Raw genomic sequence first — 15202 nt, 5'->3', positions numbered from 1 at the left:
TGAGTGCAGGACGCAGTCACTATTTTTGTTTTAACTTGCAGTTATCAGTCTGACATTTTGCTTTTCCACAACATTGTGATGCAGGATGTCCGAAACTTAGAAGACAAGAACAAATGGCACCTGCAAGGATTTTCTTGCATGTCACCTAACCTTATCACACAGCCAATTCCCATTTAATAGGAGTGCTCAACAATGTACAACAATGTGGGTTTTTATACAAATATTTTCTCTTCAGAAAATAAAAACCACATCTGGGGTTCCTCATTCAGGGAAGGTAATGACTTCACAGTGAGAAGCAGATTTCTCTGTATTTACTCGGAAACTAAAGTGGATGGTGCGGTTTGAGGCGGGAAAAAGCTTTGCACAAGCCACAGCATGACTCTCTAAATAACAATCAACTCCACCATCGCTCAACGCAGATGAGATTCCATCACTATACATACAATACACACAGAAATGTCAGCATAGACGTAATGCAGTCTATGTATAACCACTCTTCGATGGATTTGCTCCAATATTTCTTCCCTTGGAGAAGAAGGCATTACAACAGCTATATGTGCCGCTCAATGCTACTGATCAAAGTCAATTTCCTGTTTTTCCCATGAGCTGATCTGTTTTTTTTCTCCTTCATTTTTCATAACTCAAACTGCAGTGAATTATTGATTGACCTGAGTGCTCATTACAATGCAGATCTGGGACGAGATGAAATCAAAGGCTGCAGGCAGCTGCCATATTCCCCTGCAAAAGCATCATGATTGGAAGGAAGGTTATAATGGATTCGATTTTTACGCTGTCAAACACACACTGGGATAGAAGGGGAGAAGATGTAATTGGGATACTGTTTATGACTAAGTATAAAGGGGTTTTGTTATGGTAGATATAAATGAGAGCATAGTGTCACATCTTCGATGTTGCTCACTATTCATATAAATTACTGACAGGAAATCTTGATAACACTTTGCATTCGTCAGTTTTAGTTTTAATTAGCTCCAAATGGGTTTTTAAATTGCCAAAGAAAACCTTGACGTCTGATCTCAGAGTTAGAAAACTGCACTTACATTAAAGTTAGAACCCTTAAGACTTTCATCAAATCAAACCGTGTTATTGATGCTATTTAAGGTTGCCATTTTTCAGAAACAGCCATCTACATGGCTTTTATTAATATACAAGCCCATCATTTTCTCTTTTTTTTAATATTCTCCTCTGCCCCCTCCGTTATACTCCGTAGCACAGCTAAAAATAAATTGATACCAATGTGTTATTAAAACTATGTGAGTTTGTCTGGTCGCACTGTAAACAGACACCATGTCAAGTGGCTGCTCAAGGAGTGTTAGCTGATTCAAGATTCAAGATTCAAGATGTTTTATTTGTCACATACACACACAGGGTGTGCAGTGAAATGAAAGTGGCAATGCTCAGCAGGAATGTGCAAGGGCAACAAGTACACACTATTTACAATAAAAAACAACACAATATTTACAGTAAGTGTGTGTGTGTGTGTGTGCCTAAGAGGGGCAGTTGTGTGGGTCTATGTGGGGGTCCTGGTGAGGTCGGAGTTCACAGTCCTGATGGCCTGAGGAAAGAAACTCCGTCTCAGTCTCTCTGTTCTTGCAGCGTGACTACGGAGGCGCCTGCCTGACCGCAGCAGCTGAAACAGTCTGTTGTTGGGGTGGTGAGGATCCTTCATGATCCTGCCGGCTCTGGTTCTGCACCTCCTGGTGTACAAGTCCTGCAGGGTGGGGAGTGTAGTTCCAATAGTGCGTTCAGCCGAACGCACTACTCTCTGCAGAGCCTTCCTGTCCTGAGCGGAGCAGTTGCCAAACCAGGCTGTGATGCTTCCTGTCAGGACGCTCTCTACAGCTCCAGAGTAGAAGGACTGAAGGATCCTCTGGGAAACTTTAAATTTCCTCAGCTGCCTGAGGTGGTAGAGGCGCTGCCTTGCCTTTCTCACCAGAGTGTCTGTGTTCGTTGACCATGTCAGATCCTCGGTGATGTGGACTCCCAGGTATTTATACCCGCTCACCCTCTCCACAGTAGTCCCGTTAATCCCCAGTGGTGAGTACGTCCTCTGTTGTTGTACCCTCCTAAAGTCCACAAGGAGTGTTAGCTGTGGTATTAAACCACTTTTTCTGTACCAGTTACTGCTGCTGCCCCCAAATCAACAAGGGACTAACATCCTAAGGGTGTGACTATTAGTTTTAAGTTTTAGTCTATTGCACAAATCGTCATGTCTCATGAATAGTGTCATATAGCGCAAGTTGAGCAGCACATTGAGTCATCCACTCTAACAACACACTGCCGATCCTTGTCAAAGATAAGGTGATGATGATCTCCCCACTGACATCAGGACAGCAAAAAGTCTCTACATCTTCCGCCGGAGACTGAAAACACACCTTTTCCGGCTATATCTGGATTAAAACACAGATTTGCACTTCAGTGGCACTTAAATAGCTCTTATTATGGTACTTTTGTAGTTCGACTATGTTGAGGAAATGTTACTTCCTGTATTCTTGTTGTTCTTAGTTTATACTCTAGGTTGAAATGCACTTATTGTAAGTCGCTTTGGATAAAAGCGTCTGCTAAATGACATGTAATGTAATGTAATAAGGTCAAATTAGTCTTCAAGTGCGTTGGTGTATGGGGGTGGCATTTTGTTGTTTTTGACAAAAATGAATAAATATATAGCCAAGTGAATAGCTAGTGAATCTGCAATAATAATAAAAAAATGGGGGAAATTAGTTTGTCCAATTAATCAGACAGCATACCCATCAGTACAACACATTGACAATGAGCCAGGACTCAGTGTAGGGGAAGTGAAGGTTGTACTGCAAATAACTCAACTCATAAAACTCAGTGAATCTGCAATACAATACATTTCCCTTTCACTCGTTCCTCTTGTGCATTTGAGTTTGAAACAGTGTTTATTCTGGCGGGCTCCCTTTCATCTGGTCTTCATTAATATGCGGAGGGCTGGGAGAGGCTGAAGAATCGTAGGTCAGACAACATGGTGTGCTGATCCAGACAACTGAGAGGGAAGCTTTGTGAGAACGTGGTCACCTTCTGGTCCTGTATCAGCAATCGGAAACAAGGTCGAGGAGATCACACTCGTTTATTCTCATGTTAAAGCTACTGCACGGTATGCTAATGAGACGGGGAGCATGTGAAAGCATTATGTGCCGGGAATCTCAAATAGCGCTCCCATTTGCCCGACTGGAAGAGAATTAGGAAAATTGGAGCCTCCATGATAGCACTGTGACAGTTGATTGCAAAGATCCAGTGTTACTGGCATGCCGTCAGTGCTCTGTTGCACACATGACAAGCATTAATTAAATGTCATGGGTATAAAGCGGCCACACAAGGATGTTTTTATGGAGTCGGGGAGATTAGAAAACATGGTCTGACAGTCTGTGACTGATAGGTCTCAGGCTTGACTTGAGGTGATTTTCCTCTTATTGCTTACAAGCAGGTGGCAGCCTTCAAGTCTGAAGAGCGAAACCTACGCAGACGTGCATTCTCTCCAATGGCCAGAAGGCCAGGATGCTGAAAGAAGTCTGGTTGTTTGGATGTCCATGAAAAAAAAAGGATGCTACTTCGAACTTGATTTGTTACTTCAGCTTATGGCCTAGTTTCAAGTCTTCTTTAATACGGTGTGATTTTCATTTTTTGAATTATGGTTCCATTTAGCGTGAAATAAGCGAGAGAACGTGGGAACCTTGTGATTGACAGGTTGCTACCACGGTGGTCTTCCAGTATGGGTATTGTCCACATTTTGGTCTTACAACTCTAACCCTTTAATCCCACTGTGTTGTCCGTTTATGGAAGTTCATTGTAACCATTTGGTCACCGAAGAAGATGTCTTATTCTGTGTTCGGTTGCAGCCTACTTAGTTTTCACCATCTTGTGAAATGACAAGAAGGCGATGGCCAAAACGACAAATTCGAGGCTTAAAACCGGCGATCCACAAACCAATGTCTCACAGCAATGTGACTACACATGCTTAAAACTCTCAGAGATAACAGAGGCTTTGTGTCTCTCTCTCAAAGTAAGCATTCCTCCCATAAACACATAACACATACCGGTTTCTATAAATAGTTGCTACCTCAGAAGGTGACCCCACTCATGGAGATGAAAGGTTATACCCTTGTAGATTGTTTCAGTCAGTCACTGTAAGACCTTTATAGTCTCAGTTGTCTGTACTGTTTTATTCACCTGTACTTTCTTTTGCTATTGAGGGATGTCAGAGCGTAAGATGCAAAAGGGAGTTTACGAGGACGTCCGCGGTGGAGCTACATTACAGGGAGGTCACCGGCGGACCAAACCGAGCACTGTTAAGCTTTCAGGTCATGTCCCCTTGGAGAGCTACCCGCCAGCAAGACACTGACGGTGAGCATACAAGGTAGAAGACGGACATGCCCGGCTGCCTCCATCCAGCATTTATGTCTTTTTTATCGCTGTCCTCCATTCTGTTTGAGGTCTTACTGTATGCAGAGGGCACCAATGGGAAGACAGCGCACGGCTCTCAGCTCGTGCTCCATTAGCATCCTTTTGAAATCACCATCATTAAAGAACATGGGGAAAAAAAAGCCTCACCAAAGCAAAAAAAGGCAGTTAGACATAATAACACAATAGTGTCGTAAAACAAGAAGCTCTTATGGTCTTGTTCTCTGCAGGTTAAAGCCTTTCTGTCTGCTGGAGAAGCGGGAGGGTTTGACCAATAACCCAGACATCCATTTAATTCAATTTTCAGAAAATATTTTAAATAGATATTTAGCTTTTTCTCTTGGTCTGAGATCTTCAACTGATTCGGCCTTATGACTGTCAGGTCTGACAGTTATACAAAGGCCAAGCCTTGAACTTGAATTAGCCATCATCATTACTGGGCTGTTTGCAAACTCGGCAGTCCCTAATGGTTCCAAATTAGCTCTTTACTGCAGCCATTCGATGGACTTGGCATAAGTAGTGTGGTCAGTGGTACAGATTGATCGCTCCTCTTTAATTACAGGGCTGACTCACTGCAAACCCTGCTCCACTCACTACTTTCTTCTTAGGGATAATAATGTAATCTCTTATAACACTTTCTCCCAAATTTGCATTCTCCGTGCTCAGATGGACTCTCTACTCAGACGCACAGACACCGACATCCACAGACATTTCAGTGATTACGGGTGTCATACAAATCAAAGACGAGTGAAAGCAGATCAATCATCCATGTGAATGTGCTTTTTCTTTCTACGTCTGTATTAATCAAAAACTTAAGGGGTGCGGGTTCAACTAAAGACTTAACGATAGCCGTAAGAAACAGACAGCTCATTACTTTTATCATTTGATAGTTACTTTGACCCGGTGACCTTGTTCGATCATAAATGGAATGGTTGGTTTTAAGCTCCAGGATATAATTGTTTCTTTGTTTGAGGAATAAATCGAAATAGTCCATCACAATTTAAATGATCCCATTTAAAATGTCTCTCAGATTGTTTTGTTTTAAGGCGATTCACTTTTTATCGAGGTCCGTTACCCAATCTGAGATACTATGTGTTTTTTCTGCAAATCTACCAATGCTAGACACATCTGACTATGAACCCCACCCGTCAGAAAGCCTGGACTTCAGTGAGATCATTTCCTTTTACTGCATAATCAAAGATATCCATAAATAAGAACAAGGCATATTGCTGTGTAATGAACTCAACAGTGTGCTGCTCTAAGTACGTCACCTCAAAAAAGGGCCTGAATAAGCCCTCGGGGTCGTAAAGCTGCCTTTTGTCCCTTAATACATATGAATTCCCAAGACACCAAATTCCTCAAGGATAAAACATAAAATGAGACTTTATGTGCGGGAAAGCCAGAGGGCGAGGTCGTCTTCAGCCTGGTAACACCAGGTGTGGCTTCAGGTCAACCTGCTGGGCTTTCCGAGCCAAATCAATATTTTCGGAACTTCTCAAAGGCAGCCGATAAAATCCTGAGAGCGCCCCGGCTTTCCAGGAGCGCGAGCGCGGGAGAAAAAGCAATTTGGGGGCCGAATGAATGACTGAGGGCTTCTCACAAGGAGGCTGGATGGTGTCGGTGAGGCGAGGCAGGCAATGTGGAGCTGCTGCAGCGCTGTGCTTCAGCAGACGTGTCCGGAACAACAAGGAGCTCCCAGACTTGCCTGTCTATTTCAGAGGGATGCTTTGCACGGGCCGCCTGTCACCCCGCCGCGACAGCTTGCAGAGTTTGTGATTGATAGACAAAAGAAGGCAAAAAGGGAGAGAAGAGGGATACCCAGCGCGGTGGATGAGGGAAATATACGTGGCTCACTGGCCCAAATCACTGGGCTCTCTTCAAATCCTGTCACTGTACATCTGTTTTGAAATCCAGATGATCCTAAGTCATGTGTGAGCACACACACACACACAGAACACTTTACTGTAACAAATAGGATCACAGATGGCAGTCACAAACAGAACGGCAGACTGTACCAAATGTATATCGAAATAAAAGGTAAGAATGTGTGTGCTACAATCATAAACTGGGAGGGTAAATATGGGAAAGGAAGTGGAAGAAAGTAATCAGTGCAGTGTGTAAGCTACATATGATGTACAGTATGTACAATGTATGCTCCAGCAGAGCACACACTGGGCCGACAGCACAAATACATTGAAGCACGGCACGGATACAGTATCTATCATCTCGGCTCCTTTGTTTGTGTTGGTGTCATGATCTACCAAATAAGCCGCGCCAAATGAAATGAAATGGAGGGATGGGAGGGTAAAGACGAGCCGAGGAGTAGGGGAGAAACGTGCAGAGCCTGCTCCTTGTTCACAGCGCAGCCATGTGCAGCACAGGAAGCTGCACATCCACAGATTGGGAGGGTGCCGACATCGCTGCTCACCAACCGGCTGTGTTGCGCTACACGGCTGTGTGTGGCAGTGTGTGTGAGGGTGGGTGGTTTAAAAAAAAGAGATTACAAAAAAAAACTGTTAAAAAAGAAAAAAAAGCACTTATTTCAAGGTTCTGCCTATTATGAGCCCCCGTGGCTCCAGATTTTTCTTAACGCCAATCATTAGTTCGCTAACAACAATTACAGTTGGCTGCAACGAGCCCAATCACTGTGCAGTGTGAATTCACATCAGCTCGGCACCTGTACACAGTTGTTGTTTTTGCAGAGCACAGATGGATGCGTGTCATTTCTCCTCCTGTCGAAAATTCCGAGAGGATAAAACATCATACGTACAGTCTGTCTGCCATAATAGCGCACCTGTTCGCAGCTTCTCCGATGTCATAGAGGCGGTTATCATTCCATCTCGTGTTTCTGACTCAATGGTAAAAAGAAAATCTGCGAAATGTACAGTAAGTACAAAGACTCATGGTTTCTGCCCTTTACGACACCTTATCTCTCTCTTATACTCATCCGGAGATGCTTGGCGAGACCCAAATTAACTTTCGTAAGAGTCAAATTGGTTACTTAGACGGCGGCTGCTGCTTTTATTTGAAATGATCTTTTGTGGGGGATCGTCTTATAGTGCACACACAATGCCAACGGCACCACTCACTGAGCTTGGGATAGGACTTTTCTATGACCCTAAATGATGAGATAAAGAAAAGACAAAGACATGCACATGTCACCACTAGCCATTGGAAGTCATACCGAGGTGGAGAACAACAGTACTCTTCAAACTCACTTCTAGCCCTGCTGAGCTGTCACAACGCAAACACCACCGAGGCTACCCTGAGACTCAACTGAGATAAAATGCTGCATGCCCCAAAAATAATGATAGCGCAGGTGAATAGACGACAGAAGGAGATCACTTCTTTGCATAAACTTTTTTTTCTCCCTCCCCCAAGAAACAACAACGGCAGCCAAATTGCAGTTATTGTTATGGAGTTAGGCCAGCAGTTGCGAATAATGCATCTTATTACGGATCCATCATTTCCCACTCGCTGTGAAGAGTACCACTGTGGCTTAGCAGCGCAACAGCTCTCACAGTCTCCGTGGAGAACGAGGCTAGCACCACGGACAGCGCTTCGGAGAAACACAAAATGCACACGCGTGGACCATAATCTGTGTCTTGTTTCCAGCACGACCACTTCTAATTCCTCAGTAATGGAGCTTTTTTGTTTGTTTTGTTCACCGTGTCCTCGAAGTCCACACACATTCCTAACAAGGACGCCAGTGTGATCCTTGAGAACTAATGAATTCAGACTTCGCCATATAAATGGCTGATTCAGCTTTGGCAAATGGAAACAGCGGTAACAAAAGATACCCTTGGGCTTTTGTGTACGTGGAATTTGTTGCTGAAGCATAGGTCCAAATCGTCAACAATGCAGGAAAGTGAAAACAAATATCTTGCACACAATGGTTCATGAATGCTATCAATGATGTTTGTCCTAAGAGCAGCATCATGTGTTCATGAATGCCTCCCATTCTGAAAGATCTTGTCGAAGGTCTTTCATATGTCCACCCTTGCAAGGACTAGGCTCAGATTATTGTAATAATATAATGAGCCAGATATGGATTAAAATTCAAAGCTAACTAAAGAGGATGCTGGGAAGACTGTCATCTCACAGCAATTAATAATGAACATATATTACTTCCTAATCACATGACACTGCATGCATCAAAAAACAGTATTATAGTAAATATATATTTTCCTCTGCCTATATGTACTCTGGACTTTATGATTATTGTGATAATTAGGTTTGAATTAAACACAGAAACATGTGTTATGTCTTAAGACACAATATAAAGGTGTTACAATATTTCCTAAATGATCCTTCATCTAAAACAATTAAAAAAATAAATATTTTATTAAATGTAATTGTTGTGAGCTGTAAATGTAGCATGAATAAATCTGTGATAGTTTGTATCTTAACATCAAATATCAAGTTTGATGTTATGCAATCTGTGTTTGTTCCAAACACAATGAATTGGGCAATTTTCCCTTAACAATATGTAATTTTCTTAGGTACAACGAAAACAAACTGATTTTGTTATATTGACTCTGTTCCAATATGAAGTAACACTGTGAGTGTTGTGTGACGCATTGGACAACATCAGCTCTGGCTCTTTCAGATGATAATAAAGCCAAGGATTGGAAGATACGCTTTACATATTCCCAGGCTCCTCTCTTCAACTGGAATCTGTGTTTGGAAGGAGAACAATCTCTTATCAGCTCAACAACATGGTGACTCCTAGCGTTTTTTGTTGTTGCTTTCAAGCCAGAGTTTTAATGTTTGACCTTTTTCCAAAGTAGAGTGTTTTTTGTTTCACTCAACCCGGAGTCCAGCCTGTCGCTACCTTATCTCAATAGCGTGGTCTACAATATGACCTTCGTGTCACTGCTCTGGGCAGAACAGAGAGATCCGTAATTATGGAAAAGCGTTCCATCGTAAACAACGCCGATCACCCCTGCCTGTCCTTACCACAGTTTGACAAGTAACACTTAATCACATCCTGTGCAAGCGTGTCATTATTAAAGGTATCACGATGAAGTGACAAAAGTTAAGCTCAAATGAATATCTTGAGAATGAGTGCGATGGCGAGATGTCCTCTTAGTCCATTCTCTTATCTATCTCACTTTGAGTTTACCGCTGGTGAAGTAAATACCTTATGGGCAATTTTAAAGGGTATACAAAGCGTCTGTGATCTTTTTAAATGAGGAGAATTTAGTTTTCAAAGAAAACCGTATGTCTCTGAAGTAACTCCGGATGGCTCGGCGAATCTAAACGTCAACATCTAAGACGGAAACTGATGCGTCAACAAATGGCACCGCATTTCATTTTCCTTCAGTGGAAAAAAAGATAAACACGCTTCAAGTTTTAAGCCAGAGACCTAAATCAAACAACGGTCATGTCTTTTCCTTTTGTTCTACTGGTCCCCAACCTATGGTAGAAAGATTAGAGCAAGGGGCTGGAGCAGTGCCAACTAGCTACAAGGGATATAATTAGCCTCAGGGGTCTTTTTGGACCCGAAACCCTCCATTCCCTTCCTTCATGACTAATTCACAAGACCTTGGTTCCCCCCTCGGCGTCTGAGGGGAAGTGCAAGCGCCAGGAAGAATGAAGTTCACCATCCATTTTGCCCATTTTAATGAATTCTCTTCATTATTGTTCAAAGATGTCAACGCTGTGAGTGTTTTCCCCTTCAAGCGCATCGCTTCTGCACATGAGGTATTGGTCGAAGTGAATGGAAGCAAAGACAAAGGCTTTTGCCTTCTTTTTAATTACACACCATCTTGTTCATGGGGCTGGTCAGGTGAGGTCACTGCTGCTTCATCTCTGGCTCGACCCAACGGCTTCGCTCTCAAGGACAAAAAATCCGCAAATCAGTGAAAGGAAAAGCGGAATGTGTGTGTGTGTGTGTGTGTTCTTTGGCAGTGATGAAGGGGCTGCTCTATGTGCTAGTAAATATTTATGTTATGTTATTTCCGAGCCTATCAAAGTCAAGAGGAGAGCGGTTTCTCTGGTATGTGGCACATGGAGGAGTTTGGGCTGATATTGAGTTATGAAAGATGGAGGGGAGAGTTCTAGATTTATTCTGCTGTCAGCTCAGTGTGTGTGTGTGTGTGTACTTGTATGTCTGTATGAGCATATTGTATATATGCCTATGTATTTGTGTCTTTGTTTGAGTTCATGGTGGTGTGTGTGTGTGTGTGTGTGTATAAGCATAATATGTATATGCCTATATTTCCATTTGTGTGTGTGAGTCTGCCTATGTGTGTGTATAAGCATATTGTGTATATCCCTATGTACTGTATTTGCGTTTGTGTGTGTGTTTGTAGGTGTGTGGGCCCGTAGCTGTCTTCCAAGTCGATAGACACACTCCGTCACCACTGGCAAGTAATTGACAGCTCGGAGTTTGCAGTGACACAGGCCTTGCATATATGTCCACCATTACCTTGTGAGTGTGTGTGTGTGTGTGTGTGTGTGTGTGTGTGTCACCCTGCAGTGCATCCAGGAGTCAGCTAGCTCAGCGGGGGATTCAACAAACACCTTCTATTTGGGCTCGTCGGGGGAACGATAAACTCTCTCGCTCTCAATCAGACAAATAGGTAATAAAGGCTTACCCCGTTCTCATGCTGATTGGTTATTTAAATAGAGTAGGGCCAACTGCGCCACTTACTGCTGCCGTTTGTGCTGCTCGCATTCCAAAGTCAAGCATTTCTAAACAATTTGTTACTTTGTTTTAATTACTGTGAGTTGTACGCATGGGGCTTTGCCAAATCACCAAAGCACAGGGGCAAGGGGCATGAAGCTAAGAAACATCATTATTTGCATCTGCTGTGGATGACAACTGTTTTTCACATGAAAGTAGTGGAAAGGATTTTGTTCCATACGTGTAAGAAGACTCAAAGGTTACTTTGAAGCCCATAGAAATTGGCATTAAATAGGATGTTGTTGGAAAAATAAAAAGGACTAAATTGGACTTTAATTCAACAAATTGATCAAAAACATTGACAATGACCTCGATAAAACCTAGAAATAAACAACAGAAACAATCCTGCTGTCGTGATGATGACATGTCAAAGTATCTGTGAGGAAAAAAAGCTCAACTTTGAAATATTTTTTACCAAGTAGTGAACCGAGGACGGGAGTGGAAGTAGTTGCAGTTGCATTTCCAGCTCTAGAAGTATCCATAATTATTCACTCGTATCCATTTGCAGGGGGCCTGGCAGCCAGCGCAACCTTACGCTGCAATTTGTCTTCCCCTCTCTCTTTTTACTCCCACTGCGTGCTCCCCTACAAATCGTTAGCTTCACTTTTCATTAGGCCGGATCAATAAGGCGGATCAGTCGCTTGTGGCGAGGACACTCCATGGCAGGCGCCCCTCTCTCCCTCCACACTTTTCTTCTCCTCATTCCTTCCCCCTTGTTCTCTTTTGCTCCGTCGTCGGCGCAGTGAGGGATGTTGTGAGAGGCGGACACGGGAAGCGGCGAGAGGCTTGAAGGGCCCGAGGAAAAAAAGGGCCCACCGGTGTCACCCAATGGGGCAGAAATGGCCTCGCTGAATGATAACCCAATAAAGTTTAATTAAGAACCAGTGACCTCTCAAGCGTGTAGTAATAATAGAAAATGGAAGCTGCATGCAGAGGAAGGAAATTAAAGTGGAAATGTAAAGGTCTGTAAAGATTAGTCACATTGACACAGTCTGCCAAATGGGAAACATTAGCACTGATTTAATTCCTTTCTGATGGTTTTAATACAAAATATATCTTTTGTTCTTTGGCTTCACTGCAGATATTTGATCATGTTCCGAGTAAGACCGCCGGTGAACCCCCCCTCGTTTGAGTGTGTGCCTATATTCCCACTTTGTGTGTAATTGGGAAGTGAACAAGGACACGTCGTGTATACTTCTATTGTTGTGAAGCACCACTTTTGTTCGGGCCCCTAGAGCTCTGGTAGTGCTGCTGCCCAGTATTTATGTGATGACGCATGCGAGCTAAAGCCCCTTAAATCCTCCGAAGCACTCTAGAACTAACATGAAACACTTACAAACTAATGAGAGAGTGAGAAGCCAGTGACACCAGCGAAGCCGTTGCTTTGGAACTCGGCGGTCGGGGGCGGCCGGCGTTAAAACAGTGGTGTTGTTTGGACTCTCTCTGTGTGTGTGTGTGTGTGTGTGTGTGTTTTTTCAACTGACTCACCCAGCACGGTGAGGCGGGCGGGACGGGACCTCATGGCAGCCTGGACGGCCTGGCACTCAAACACAGAGTCGTCCATCAGCTCGACGCGCTGGATTCGCAAATGATGCTCCCCTGAACTGTGGTCGCCGATCACCGTGTAACGAGGATAGCCTGCAGGGCAAACGCATTTGTTCATTTTAATCACCTTCAACATCTAAACAGGGCTCATTCGCACACGTGTTCATCTTCGCACACTCATTGCGACGAGAAAACCCGAATGAAAGACACAAGGCAAAGTCGCTAAGGCAAGATAAACACACCACATTGGCTTCAGCGAGCTGTAATTGTAACAGACGATGAGTATTACAGATTACTTTACAGGTGGATATAGTATTTGATTTTTCATTTTCTAATTTACTCACGATGCATTCTTCCCCGAGATTAATACATGAATACTATAAAACATGTTTTTATAGCACTCCTGGCAATGGTAATGACCTGCTGTGGAGGTTGCTGCATTCTGCAAAATTATGTTTTACTGCAGCCGTAAACAGGAACAGCTACAGTTTGAGTTGTTTCAGCACTGCTCTGTGAAATGATTTATAGTTTAATAATGGTAGAAAGCAGAACAATATCCAAGAGACCTGGGCATTTTACACGAGTCAAGTGAGATTTTTTTTTTTTTAAGGATATCCCCTTAACTATCGTCGAAATACGCATTGAGGGTATGTTGTGGAGTCCGGGGCAAATAAGCAGGAAGAAGAATATGTTTGACTGGAAAGCTTTATGGGTGATTTCTCATGTTTTCAGAATTGCTCGTCTCTGAAGATCCCGATTCTATTTTCCTCTCAATCCATCTTTCTAATTATTGGCCATACAGCATGAGGAATAAAAGGAGAATGCCTGTTCATAAAGTAAAAGAAGAGGGGGGGAAAAAAGGAAAAAAGAAGATGCACTCTGTAATATATCACCAATTTCCAGGCGAGAATTGCTTATTCCTCTTGTGGTCCTCCGGTAACTGATTTAATGATGAAACTGGTGTATATTGGATCATTTTTACAGCAACACTTAGCCTGTGTGCTTTGTAAAATAAATTCCACATTTTAGACCCAACACACTTGTCATTTCTTTTCCAGAAAGTCTGTCACTTTCCATCCAACTGTCAGGTCATTGCCAACAAATGTGTGTGGGTGTGTGTGGGGTGGGGGGGGGGGATATTGATTTCCCTGTAACGGCTATGACTCATGTTCACTTCAGAGATCCCCAAACACTCCAGTCTTTCACTGTAAAGGTTTCAAAGGCTGGTAATACGTTTTAGTGCCCAAAAGGAACGGACTGGGCAGCTTTTAAATCCTCGAATTTGTCTACTGTAAAAACCCATCATATGCTCAAAGTCCAATTACTGACGATGGCTTCATTGAATCTCGTTGCCTGTAATAGAGCGTGAAGTGGGCCTCATTTTATGCTGGTCGGGTGAGTTACAGTCGATTATGCCCCTCTCCATTTCAGCCTCCCACGTGTAGCCTTTAATCTTAAGGGACTGTACAGCGGGAGGACGAAGGACTGAAGAACATACAAATTAAAGCTGGAGAGAAGATGATCAGTGGATGCAATTTAACTCAATAATGAGCACAGAAAGTTTCACCGGTGGATGTTTTGTTGGAAAACTATTAACCGACGCAATAAAATATCTTTTCCAATACTTGCCCCAGTGTGTCCTCCATTGAGACGTGGCAGGGCTTCATCAACACTGCTGGTACATATGTTGGGGAAAATCATATAACCTTGGTTGAACTTCTTAGAGTTGGCCAACATAAATAATGATGTACCTTGCTATGATACTCATAGTATACTCATTAATACAGTCCCGCTGGGTTGCTACATAAAATCATTGTCTCTCTACTCTTCATTTTTGCCACAACACATGTAGCAGGGTTCAAAGAGACTACAAACTAAACACTTCTATTATTGACATTAATAACCATTGGCTGAAAAACAGGATAATAGATGAAATAGAGGACGCAGCCGAATGTTTACAATGTCACCCAGAGAACCAGGTTGCTTCTTTTTCATGTTCATTGAGGAGATTCAGAGCAATAGTGGCATTGTGGATCACAGGGGTGATGATTATCGATTGTTCTGGATGACGTGACCTTGAGTTGACTCCGGTCCGACGAACAAGTCTGCGCGTCACGCACAGAATTCACTTGTTATAATTGTCGCGACATGTAAATTTCTGTCCGGCCAATTACCTCATCCGTGCCTCTGGCAAACTAAGAATAATGTTGCAGTGTGAGGATATGGCTCTCTTCCATTCTCATCTCTGTGCATTAGCTGCATCCAAAAGGAAAAGCAATTTGCATTTGTGTCGGATAGCATCATCTAGAATCTCGCTTCGGAAAACAACAGAAATGTATCGTCGTGCGTTTGTGTCTCCTTCGAGCGCCTCGATCACACTTTTCGTCAACATGACTTGGATTATCGTCGCACGCGTATGAAGACTGATCACCTCAGCACATGCGATGCGTATCTATAAATGGCCATTGATCTTGGGTCCCGGCGAATATCAAAGACACAATGTGTTACCCAAAGCAAACAGTGTAA

The 15202-nt window shown here is 43.1% G+C and overlaps 1 protein-coding gene across 4 annotated transcripts in view; it reads right to left on the bottom strand.

Moving 5' to 3' along the window:
• Nucleotides 1–15202, bottom strand: part of kirrel3b (kirre like nephrin family adhesion molecule 3b) — a 172509-nt gene that overhangs the window by 47153 nt on the left and 110154 nt on the right. For all 4 annotated transcript variants that reach the window (XM_056441963.1, XM_056441965.1, XM_056441966.1 and 1 more), the window contains exon 3: nucleotides 12620–12769. In XM_056441963.1, coding sequence (XP_056297938.1) covers nucleotides 12620–12769 — 150 coding nt within the window. The remainder of the gene's footprint in view (nucleotides 1–12619; nucleotides 12770–15202) is intronic.

This window comes from Pseudoliparis swirei, chromosome 20 (genome assembly GCF_029220125.1).
Source record: "Pseudoliparis swirei isolate HS2019 ecotype Mariana Trench chromosome 20, NWPU_hadal_v1, whole genome shotgun sequence".
Lineage (NCBI taxonomy): Eukaryota > Metazoa > Chordata > Actinopteri > Perciformes > Liparidae > Pseudoliparis > Pseudoliparis swirei.
The sequence above is the reverse complement of the archived record's forward strand: the minus strand, read 5'-3'. Positions and strand labels throughout refer to the sequence as shown.